The sequence below is a fragment of the Gopherus evgoodei genome, unplaced genomic scaffold (genome assembly GCF_007399415.2).
Source record: "Gopherus evgoodei ecotype Sinaloan lineage unplaced genomic scaffold, rGopEvg1_v1.p scaffold_63_arrow_ctg1, whole genome shotgun sequence".
NCBI lineage: Eukaryota > Metazoa > Chordata > Testudines > Testudinidae > Gopherus > Gopherus evgoodei.
This window is the reverse complement of record NW_022060084.1, coordinates 664,988-676,661: the sequence shown is the minus strand read 5'-3', so window position 1 is coordinate 676,661 and position 11,674 is coordinate 664,988. Positions and strand designations below refer to the sequence as shown.

General features: G+C 55.4%; 1 protein-coding gene across 1 annotated transcript; it reads right to left on the bottom strand.

Annotated features, from left to right (window-relative positions):
• Positions 1-264: 264 nt before the first annotated feature.
• LOC115643594 (serine/threonine-protein kinase pim-1-like) lies at positions 265-9,806 on the bottom strand. Its single transcript, XM_030547606.1, has 6 exons — positions 9,725-9,806; positions 8,993-9,103; positions 8,699-8,745; positions 3,628-3,994; positions 1,441-1,617; positions 265-419 (listed from the first exon to the last, which is right to left on the bottom strand). The coding sequence occupies exons 1-6, from the start codon at positions 9,804-9,806 to the stop codon at positions 265-267; spliced, it is 939 nt and encodes a 312-aa protein (XP_030403466.1).
• Positions 9,807-11,674: the final 1,868 nt, after the last annotated feature.

Sequence of the window (11,674 nt, the reverse complement as noted above, 5' to 3'; positions counted from 1 at the left end):
TGCCACCGAAGGCAGCCAGCCTGCCCCCCTTGTGGCGCTGCCAAAGCTCCCCCCGCGGCTTGCCACCCCAAGTACGTGCTTTGTGTGCTGGGCCCTGGAACCGCCCCTGGGCAAGACATTAAGGCAGAGCCTAACCTCCAGCCTCTCAGAAGATTCGCCAGTTAGCTGGCTTCTGAAATGAGATATGAATGTTCCCATGTAACAGGCAGGCAGCCACTGGCAAGAGTTTTCTCTTTTACACCCAATGGATGAGAGGAACGGCTATTAGCCAGACTCCTGAATTAGATTGTGCTGGTGCATCTCTGCTGTTTTCTGTGGCAAAGGGACGTCTTGCATCCATGAGTGATTTAGAAGGTCTTCCAAGGATGGCCTCTCGGGGGGCCTCAAGTCCATGCACCACTTAATGAGGTGCTGGCACTCTGGGGAGAGAAAACAAGCAGTCAGTGAGAATGTGCTGCTGAGTAATGTCTGGAAAGCCTACAAGCCTCCCTCTTTTACCACCTGCAAGTCTGCTTTGGGATCTGCCTTTCTTGCTTCACATGGCTGTGGCTAGGCCCTGGTCTCCACTAGGAGAGGCGGGGGGAATTGATCTAGGATACGCAACTGCGGCTACGAGAATAGCATAGCAGAAGTAGACGTACTTAGATCGATTCACCACGGCATCTTTATGACGGTGAGTCGACAGCTGCCATCCCCCCATCGACTCCGCCTGCGCCTCTCTTGGCGCTGGAGTACAGGAGTCGATGGGAGTGTGCTTAGTGGTCAATTTATCACGTCTAGACTAGACACAATAAATCGACCCTCCCAGCTCGATCTCACAACATCGATTCCGGCTAGAGTGTAGTCCTGCCCTAGATGGGTTTCTTAGTTACTTCCTCCACCCTAGTACATAGGTGAACCAGGTCCCATCTTTGGCTGGAGACTCCAAAAATACACAAGGGACCAAATTAGCAGTGCAAGTCCATGAGCAGGCCATCCTACCCTGCCATTCATACGCAGGCTAATAGCAAAAATCAACTTTCCCTTCCCCGGTGAGATGATTAAACCGGAGAGCTATTTGGTTCATGCTGTTTTGTCATTTCCACTTTCCGTAAGACTGCTTCATCAGCCAGCGGCAGTAGCCACATTAAAGACCCCAGCGAGTGGCAGGAGAGTCAAGTGCTGAAGTGAATGACAACAGTGAGCCCTGAAGCAGCTGTCTAAGGCAGGGAAGACAGCAGGGTCCCCAGCATTTCCCCGGGATTCAATAGCATGAAACATCTCATTGAGTTCAAGACATGAAGGGACCACTAGATCACAGACTATGCCTTGCATGTCTCCTTGGTTGCATGAAGTGATGGTAAATGCACCTCTATGTCATCATATTATCGCTCTGTCAGTGTGGCATTCAGGCTAAGCAGTTGTTCGCCCAACTCTTACGCTACAAAGGAGTGTGCTCACCTGGAGAGACACTCCGCCAAAAGCAGACCTGGCCCTTAATAATCTCCTTATCATGTTCAAAGGGGAGCTTCCCGCAGACCATGTCATACAGCAGGACCCCCAGAGACCAGACTGTGGCTGACCTGGCATGATATTGGTGATTGAGGATCCATTCTGGGGGGCTGTACACTCTGGTCCCTGTAGAGGAGATCAGAGGAGCACGGTTAGCAGAAATATTTCATCTCTTACCCTAAGCAGAGCAACCAGTTATTAATGATTTTTTCAGATGTTATCAGGGTGACCAAGAGACCAAGTCAGGTACTTCAGCCCCCAATTTAGGTTGCAATATCTTAATATTGTTTAACTTTCATTCCAGTTTGATTGGGATTTAAACCCCTAGCAGCTGCGCTAGGGCACAGACTACAAATGAAGCAGAACCAAATGGAGTGCAAACAACCATGTTTTCCAGCTGCAATACAAGCCACAATAAGTAACAGGTTTCTTAAGGCCACCGTTATCCTGACTTCATCTCTGTCAATGTAACCATTTCTCAGCGAGGTAAAGAGAGAGGCAGCTTGCAGATGCTTCAGTCCATGGTGACCCAATGCAGCCAGAGCATTTTGGGAGGAGCTGAGGCCTTGTCTACTGCACAACAAGGACCCCAGACAACCTTACAGTCCTTTCTACATAAAAGAGTTTCCTTGCTTAACCCAAAGAAGGGCAGATACCTTGAAGAGTTTATTCCTTTTCTGGCACTGACTACTGTTGAGTCAGCCAGGGATAAAGCCTGCCTACTCCAGAGCTGGGGACAAAGGTTTGTTGTACAACGTCAAGGGAGTGGTTTTAGTTTGTACCATTGTGCATGTGATAATTATGCTTGGAACCCTGGTTTTGGCCTCTGCAGAGGCTTACGCCCTTTGCCTTTGTTGTATCTGATCTCTTCCCTTCCGGCAGGAAGAGGAGACTGAACTCAGAGCTCCAAGTCTGGTTTCTGGCCACATGACTGTTGTTTACAAACTTTGGGTTGTAAAAAGAAACCTGATGTCCCACCGGGGGCACCACTAGCTTGGGAAATTCTGCAGGAGATGGGTGGTTGGGAGGGGCAAACCCATCCCTTGTCATCAACCCTTACATTAAAAACAAAAAATGCAGCACCCATCCTGCAGGGCAGAAGCAAAACAAACCCTCAACAACAAACAGTGATCTGGTTTTTTGAAAGTCAACGGCCCTATCCTGAATCTGCCTTTCAAGTGGGTCAGAAAGAATGCCTGCTGCTCTGTTTATTTGTCCCCCAGGCAGATCCCTGCATCCCTGCTCCAAGGTCAAACAGTCCTCCCTGGGTCTGGAGCTCCCCCCTCCACAAAGATCTGATTCAGGTGCCTTTGGGGAGCAGAGGAAAGGGAGCCAGCTGTAAGCAGATCTCCCACCGATCCTATTTCACAACATTCATCCCGTGACAAAACACAACTTTCCAATGAAACGAATAATTTAGCAAGATGGCGGAGACAGCAGCTTCTCCTCTTGATCCCCTCTCTACATTGATGTCCATCCGTCCCCACAGAAAGAAACTGCACAAGAGCCCTCTTCTTTATCCTTGGGAGGAGGGGACTTCCTCTCCCCTGCATTCTAGCTGGTAGATTAGGGTAGGATCCAGCACCTGAGCAGCCATGGCTGCAGAGATGTTTCACTCAATCTTTCCCCATCTAGGAGGTGAGGCAGATCCTGTTTGCACCACCCCTGGAAGGTGGAATACCAGCCAGACCCCTGGTGAAATGCTACAGATGTCATGGACCTAGGGAAAACCAAATCACTGGAACCAGAGCCCAACTTTCTCCTCTTATTGCTCACAGGGACTCCAGAGATTGATGCTTGTGAGTTCACACCTGGTTTCAGCCATGTGCCCCCACCCCCAGCCCCTGCATGACATGGGCAGCTACCACCGGTTAACACCCAACAAAAGGGCAAACACATTTGTAAAATGCTTTTTGGATACAAGGCAGGGAGGAAAACCCCAAAGGTATCAAAGCTGCACATCACACAAGAGTATATTTAGCAAATGAGAATGGCAGGGGGAGGAGGGAAAAAGCATTCCCTGGCTGCGAAGTTGCTGAACATTTACAGGCAGAGAACAACTCATTTCAAAGAGGAATTTCCCTGGATTCGCTCCCTACGCAGATAAAATAGAAGGGGATGGAAATAGACACTCACCATCAAAATCAGTGTACACTGTGTCCTTGAGTAATGCCCCAGACCCAAAATCTATGAGTTTTAGTTCCCCGCTGTTCAGATCAACCAGGATGTTCTTGTCCTTGATATCCGGGTGCAATGTCCCACAGCTATGACAGTGCTGAACCACCTCCACAATCTGGCAGAAAAAGCTGCGGGCCTGCTCCTCGGGGAGAGCACCCCGCTCCGTGATGAAGTCAAACAGGTCCTGCACAGGATCCGGTCGCTCCAAAACCAAGACAAAGCTGTCCGGTCTCTCAAACCAGTCCAAGAGCGGAATGATCCCCTGGAAGCCTGAGCCCACTTTCTTCAGGAGCAGGATCTCCATGGGCACTCTGCTCCCGCAAGGCTTCAGAGAGAGAGAAAGGAGAGCTCCATCAGAGGCAGGCAAATTGACCCACGAAGTCAAGAGCTACTGTGACAAGGTGGGACTGGTTGTAATGTTCCCTCTGAATACTGTTGGGGGGGGGGCTCAGCTCTGGCCGACCCTCTGTGGCCTGGCAACTAATGGCCAGGCCCTTCCTCCCCACAGACTACAGGTGCCATCGAGCACCCACGACCTAAAGGGGGGCAGGAAATTGGAAGGGCCTGGTGCAACTCTTCCCACATGAAGAGGGGGATGCTGGGGCATCCCTGGGAACGTGGGTAGTTTCGAACTTCCCCAGGGCACTGGCTGAAGTGACCCCGCTCAGTTCGGTCTCGAAGTGGGGAGAGGTTTGATGAAGTGGGACTGGTTTTAAGGTTCCCTCTGAATACTGTGGGGAGGCCTCAGCTCTGGCCGACCCTCTGTTGCCTGGCAACTAAAGCCAGGCCCTTCCCCCCCTGCAAGGGGATGCTAAAGGTGTTGGAGCCAAAGAGATCAGGTGACCTCCTGGCCCGGGAAAGAGACACAGCTCAGAGCGGAGAAGCTGGAGGGGGGTTGGGAGTTTTTGGAAGTTGGCTGGGGAATGGAGGGGAGCCCCGAGGAGGCTTGGGCCTCCCGGTGGGGCGGTAGCCTCTCTGGGGGCCCTGATGGACCTAACTAAGGGGGGGTCTTGTGGTCTATACCGGCAAGACCTGTTTTGGACTGTGTTCCTGTCATCAAATAAACCTCTGTTTTACTGGCTGGCTGAGAGTCACGTCTGACTGCAAAGTGGGGGTGCAGGACCCTCTGGCTTCCCCAGGACCCCGCCTGGGTAGACTCGCTGTGGGAAGCACACGGAGGGGCACCTGCTAAATGCTACGTGTGAGCTTCCTGCCCTAAAGACAGTCTGCTCCAAGGGAGAGGAGGCTCCCAAAAGTCCTGACTGGCTTTGTGGGGAGCAGTTCCAGAGCATCGCCCAGGGACTTCATGACAACTGGTGGTAGCACTGGGATCTACTTCACCCTGTGGACAATGCTTCTTGCAGTAAATTGACTGGGGAGCAGTAAAATGAAGGGGATTGACGGGGCCAGGCATGCCGAAGATTCAGCGAGAGATGGTTTCAGGGGGTGATTAACCCTTGGGAATGTGTGACCAGAGAGAAGGCTCTCGCAGGAACAGGGTCCCCTGGGGGATCGCAGCGAGTGACCCCAGGGGCAGAGGAGTCTGCCACTCGACTCTGGCAGAGAGGTGATGACCTGGAGAAGGGCTGGCACACTAGGAGTCTCCCTGGAAACCATGGGGAGCGGCGAGCACCCCGGCCTGTGAGCGCCCAGCAGGAAGATGTATGCCAAGCGGCTTAAGTGTGACCTGGTGGAGCTGTGCGAGCAGAAGGGGCTGCGCAATGGGAGGCTCACCAAAGACCAGCTGATTGCCCAGCTGGAGGAGGGAGATCACTTGAATGAACTGATCCCTGTCTCTGAGAGAAGCAGCCTGGCAAATGCAGCACAGGCACCAGTGTCTGTCCCCGCTGGGAATGGTCAGCCAGCGGTTGAGGGCTTCCCGAGACCCCTTCTCCCTATGCCTAGGAGAAGGGCGGGGAGGAGCCCAGCGAATACCGAGGGCACCGTGACACCCCTGGCCAGCAGGGAATCCTCCCGGCGAAGCTCAGCATCCGTGGAGCAGAAGTGGCTGAAGTGAGAGAGAGAGCTAAAAATGAGAGAGCTGGAGGATCATGAGAAACGGAGGCAGCATGAGGAGAGACAAAGACAATGGGAGCTGGAGGAGAAAGAGAGACAAAGGGAACATGAAGAACGACAGCGTCAGCATGAGCTGGAACTGGCGAGGCTGAGGGGCAGCGGGCCCCCGACTGCGGTGAGCGAGGGGGTGGCCAGGACTGCGCAGAGCTTTGATAAGTGCATCCTGGCCCAGCGTAAGGAGGGGGAGGACATGGATGATTTCCTGGATGCCTTTGCGACGGCCTGCGAGCTGCACCAGGTAGATCCTGCGGACAGGCTCCGGGTTCTCACCCCCTTACTGGACCCTAGAGCCGTGGCATTGTACCGCCAACTGGAAGAGGTAGAGAAAGGGGCCTACGAACTATTCAAGCAGGCCCTGCTGTGCGAGTTTGGGCTGACTCCTGAGATGTACCAGGAGAGGTTCCGGAGTCAGGATAAAACCCCTGAGGTCTCATATCTGCAACTAGCCGTCTGCATGGAGGGATATGCCAGCAAGTGGGCAGATGGGCGCAGATGAAGGGGGACATGGTTAAACTGCTGGTACTGGAGCAACTGTATGAGCGGTGCCCATCCAACCTGAGGCTGTGGTTGAGGGACCAAAAGCCAGAGAACCCGTGACATGCAGGACGGCTGGCTGATGAGTTTGTGAAGAGCCGGTCGGGGGGTGGCAGGGAGGAGTCCCAAAGAAACAGGCCCACCGCAATGCAGAAGGAGAGTGATCCTGGGACATTCCATAAGGAAAACATAGAGAACCCCCTCTCAAGGGGGACATCCGACATCAGGGCCAACCGACCAGCTCGAGGGGACCACTGGGACATGAGCTGCTATCACTATGGCCAAAGAGGCCACAAACAGACCCAGTGCCCCAGGCTCAGGTACAGACCAAGCAAACTGAACCCACAGAGGGTTAACTGGGTAGCAGCCCAGCTGGACGAGGGGCAGGCTTCCCTGGAAAGGGGGGCTGGCAGCTTATCAACTGTTCAGGAGGGAGGAGGGCCCCATGCCACCTCCTCCACAGAGCTGGATGCTCCGGACATCAGGTTTTCCATTTACAGGGTGGGCACAGAGCTGTCCCTGCGGAGCGAATGGCTTGTTCCCCTGGAGGTGAATGGGAGGAAAGTCTATGGATACTGGGACATGGGCGCCGAGGTAACGCTGGCCCAGCCCGAGGTGGTAGCTCCAGATCAGGTGATGCCCAACACCTATCTGACCCTGATGGGGTGGGTGGGACCCCATTGAAGGTGCCTGTGGCAAGGGTACACTTGAAATGGGGGGACAAGGAGGGCCCAAGAAAGTGCGAGTGCACCTCCATTTACCCACTGAGGTGTTAATGGGGGGGGGGGACATGGAGAACTGGCCAAGCAACCCCCAGGGTGCCCTGGTCATGACCCGCAGCCCAAGCCTGCATGTGACACTGTGCCCTGACCTCGGGAAGGGTACCTTGCCCAAGGAGCAGAACCCTGCCCTGATGGGGAGGGAATGCCCAGAGACACAGCTCAAGGAGGCTGCAGCTTCAGACCCAGCTGGTGAGAGAGAGCAGGTCCCCATCGCTGCCCCAGCTGCTGAGTTCCAGGCTGAGTTGCAGAAAGATCCAAGGGACCTGGCCAACCTCAGTGCGGTACAGACCATGGGGGGAGGTGGCCGGAAAAGGTTCCTGTGGGAGAAGGGGTTCCTGTACCGAGAATGGGCTCCCCCAGGGAAAATGGAGTGTGGGGGGATCAGGAGGCCGCTGGTGGTACCCCGGAAGTACCTCCACCAGCTGCTGTGCCAGGCCCATGACATCCCCCTCTCAGGGCACCAGGGAACCTGGCGTACCCAGCAGAGGCTGCTACGCAACTTTTACTGGCCTTGGGTCTTTACTTATGTCCGGCAGCACTGCCGCTCCTGTGACCCCTCCCAGAGGGTGAGGAAGGCCCGAGACAAGGGAAAAATGGCTGTAGGACCCTTGCCTATCACAGAGGAGCCTTTCCAGAGGGGGGCCAGGGTGAAAAGGGGGGCTCTGAACCAAGAGAGTCCGAATCACAGCCCCTAGACTGGAACGCTGGGAGAGGACCCCAGCCCAGCATGAACCTCAGAGATATTAGGGTGGGGAAAGGACATGAGCCGCATAAGCCTTCCCACCTGCAGACTACGAGTGCCACCGAGCACCCGCAACCTAAAGGGGGGCGGGAAACTGGAAGGGCCTGGTGTAACTCTTCTCCCACGAGGGGGGGGGATGCTGGGGCATCCATGGGAATGTAGGTAGGTTTGAACTTCCCCAGGTCACTGGCTGAAGTGACCCCGCTCAGTTTGGTCTCGAAGGGGAGAGAGGTGTGATGAAGTGGGACTGGTTTTAAGGTTCCCTCTGATTACTGTGGGGGGGCCTCAGCTCTGGCCGACCTTCTGTCGCCTGGCAACTAATGGCCAGGCCCTTCCCCCCTGCCAGGAGATGCTAAAGGTGTTGGAGGCAGAGAGATCAGGTGACCTCCTGGCCCGGGAAAGAGACACAGCTCAGAGAGGAGGGGCTGGAGGGGGTTTGGGAGTTTTTGGAAGCTGATTGGAAAATGGAGGGGAGCCCTGAGGAGGCTCGAGCCTCCCAGCGGGGCTGTGGCCTCCCTGGAGCCTCAGATGGACCTAACTAAGGGGGGGCCTTGTCTGTACTGGCAAGACCTGGTTTGGACTGTGTTCCTGTCATCTAAATAAACCTGTTTTACGGGCTGTCTGAGAGTCACATCTGACTGCAAAGTGGGGGTGCAGGACCCTGTGGCTTCCTCAGGACCCTGCTGGGGCAGAGTCGCTGTGGGAAGCACACGGAGGGGCACTTGCTGAATGCTCCAAGGGAGAGGAGGCTCCCCAAAGTCCTGACTGGCTTTGTGGGGAGCAGTTCCAGAGCATCACCCGGGGACTCCGTGACAGCTACCTATGACACCTTCACTACAGAGCCAAGACCACGCAATGCTGAGCTACAGCAGATATCCCTGCCCAAGACACTTACCAGCTCTCCCCAGTTAGAAACCCAGTCCCAGTCCACATGCTTGTTGGCTACCTAGGACACAACCAGAGCCAGCCAGACAATCAAAATTGGGTCAGGTAACCCCAGAAAGAGGGGGGGCAAACAAGGGACCAGTGAAGGGGAGGCAAGATGGTGGCTATGCCAGGGCAAAGCAAAGGAGATGTAATGGGGTAAGGGACGGGTCTCTCACCAAAGCTGGAGCTCTATAGAGCAGCATGCATGGGGAGCGGGCTGCAGGAGTGGAGTGGGGTGGGGAGTTCCCTGTCCAGGTTCTACTCGTCGGGGCGCTGTCCGACAGGCGGGTGCCCGAGTAGACAGAACCAAAGCTACCACTGCCCAGCAGCGGGCCCACCTGGTACAGCTTCTCCAGCGGCTCCTTGTCCTTCCCTGCAGGCACAGAGGCACAGACACCAGGATCAGACCCAGCTGTGTCCTCAAAAGACCAGGCCAACTCTTCAAACCAGGCCAGACCCTCATTCTTCCTCAGAACGACTCCTAACCCTCTGAAACCAGACCGGATCCACATCTCTCCCCAAGCCAAACTGGAGCAGACCCCCATCCCTCCTCAGAACGACCCCACACACCCCAAACCAGATCAGACCCACGTCACTCCTCAGAATGACCCCCCACCCCCCAAAACCAGACTAGACCCACATCCCTCCCCAAGCCAAACCAGAGCAGACCCCCATCCCTCCTCAGAACGACCTCTCACACCCCAAAACCAGACCAGACCCACATCCCTCCCCAAGCCAAACTGGAGCAGACCTACATCACTCCTCAGAATGACGCCCCCACCCCCCAAAACCAGAGTAGACCCACATCCCTCCCACAAACCGGATCAGACTTCCTTGCAACCCAAACTGGATTAGACTCCTGTATGAGCCTCTCCAATGCCTAGCAGGACATGATGCCTCCCAAACTGATCCCGGCCCATTCCGGGGGCCCCCACTGCAAAGCCCGCCCCCCCCATGGTCCATCCAAACCGAACTGAACCCAGCTAAGCCTCACCTGGCTGTAGCTTGGCCGGGTGCAGCTCCCCACCGGACCCGGAGCACAAGTTGGCCAGCGAGTTGACCTTGGAGAGCAGCATCCTCACTCTGTCTCCTTACTCCAGGACTTTCCTTTCAATAGAGAAACACTGGTAATTCTGTCATGCCATCCAGTACCAGGTGTGACGAACTGAGAATGTTCTTAATGTTTGCTTTGAATACTGTGTTGGTGCCTCAGTGTCCCCTATGCAGTTCTTAGGTATCTAGGTGGTGGAATAAGGGTGTGTGATTGCTGCAGAGGAAGGGGCCAGTGCACCTAAATGCCTGACACTCTGTCTCCTAGCAACTAATGGCCTGGGCCCCTCCTCTGCAAAGGTGCCAGCTGAAGGTGTTGGAGACAAAGAGATCAGGTGACCTCCTGGCCCGAGAAAGGGGCTGAGCAGAGAGGAGGGGCTGGAGGGGGTTATTAGTCTGGAGCTGGCTGTGGACGAGGAGTGAGGGCAGATGTGGGGGTCTGGCTCACTGCCCCCCAGAATGGACCTGGCCAAGGGGTCCGGTTCGTGGTACCTACAAACTCTGTTTTAGACCATGTTCCTGTCATCAAATAAACCTCTGATTTACTGGCTGGCTGAGAGTCAACGTCTAACTGCAAGATGGGGGCGCAGGATCCTGTGGCTTCCCCAGGACCCCACTGGGGTGGGCTCGCTGTGGGAAGTGCACGGAGGAGCAGAGGATGCTGAATGCTCCAAGGAGAGACCCAGGAGGTGAAGACGTGTGAGCTTCTTGCTCTGAACAAGTCTGCTCCAAGGGAGAGGAGGCTTCCCAGAGTCTTGACTGGCTTGGTGGGGAGCAGTTCCAGAGCATCGCCGAGTGACTCCATGACAATTGGCGGCAGAGGTGGGATGTACTGCACCCCATGAATGGCGCTGCTTGCAGTAAGTGACTGGGGAACATTAAAACAAAAGGGGGACAATGAGGACCAGGTGTGCTGAAGGCTCAGAGGAGGACGGTTTCAGGGAGCGGTTAACCTCTGGGAGTGTGTGACCAGCGAGAAGGACTGTTGGAGTAACGGGGTCCCCTTGAGGACTGTAGCGAGCAGTCTCAGGGGCGGAGGAGCTTGCCGTTCGAGCCTGGGAGAGAGAAGGATTTTTGCAGTAGCAGGGTTCCCCTTGGGATTGTAGAAGCAGTCCCAGGGGCGGAGGAGTCTGCAGCTCAACCCTGGCAAAGAGGTGGTGACCACGAGAAGGGCTGGCACACCAGGGGTTCTTCCTGGAAACCATGAGGAAGCCAAGAGCACGCAGGCCTGTGAGTCCAGAGCCACTTGGGAACGGTGAAGTGATGGCCTATCACCATCTCCTTAAGAAGGACATTGTGATCCTGTGCACAAAGAGAGGGTTACGTATGGGAAAATTCACCAAGGCACAGTTAATTGTGCAGTTGGAGGAGGAGGACTGCTCTGAGGAGCAGATTCCTGACCCAGATGGGGCTACAAGAGGATCTTGGAGCAGCTGGAGCAGGAGCCAGGCACCCTGAGAGTCTGGTCCCCAACCAGACGAGGGTCTTCACGATTGGGTTCCCCATCAGGGGATCGGAGATGGATGGGATTGGAGCAGACCCCAAGAGAGCGACAGGACCGTGAAAGAGAGCAAGAGTCCGAGGAAAAGCTGCAGGAGAAGCAGCAGCAGCATGGACTGGTGATGGTGGAGCAGAGAGACATAGGGGGCTGCCCAGGGGTCAGTGGGGAAACACGCCTGGGGTGGTGAGACCCTGGGACAGAGAGAATTGTGGTGGTGCCTCCCCAGATGCTGAGGGACTGTGGGACCTGGGTGAAGGTCCCTGGGGTGAAGCCCCTCGTCCTGCATATGGCCCGGATACCTGTGCAGGTGCAGGAGGGGTCGGACTGGCTGGTCATTCGGGTTCTCCAGGATATCGGCTGGGAGGCCCTGTTGGGGGGTGACTGTCTCCCCTT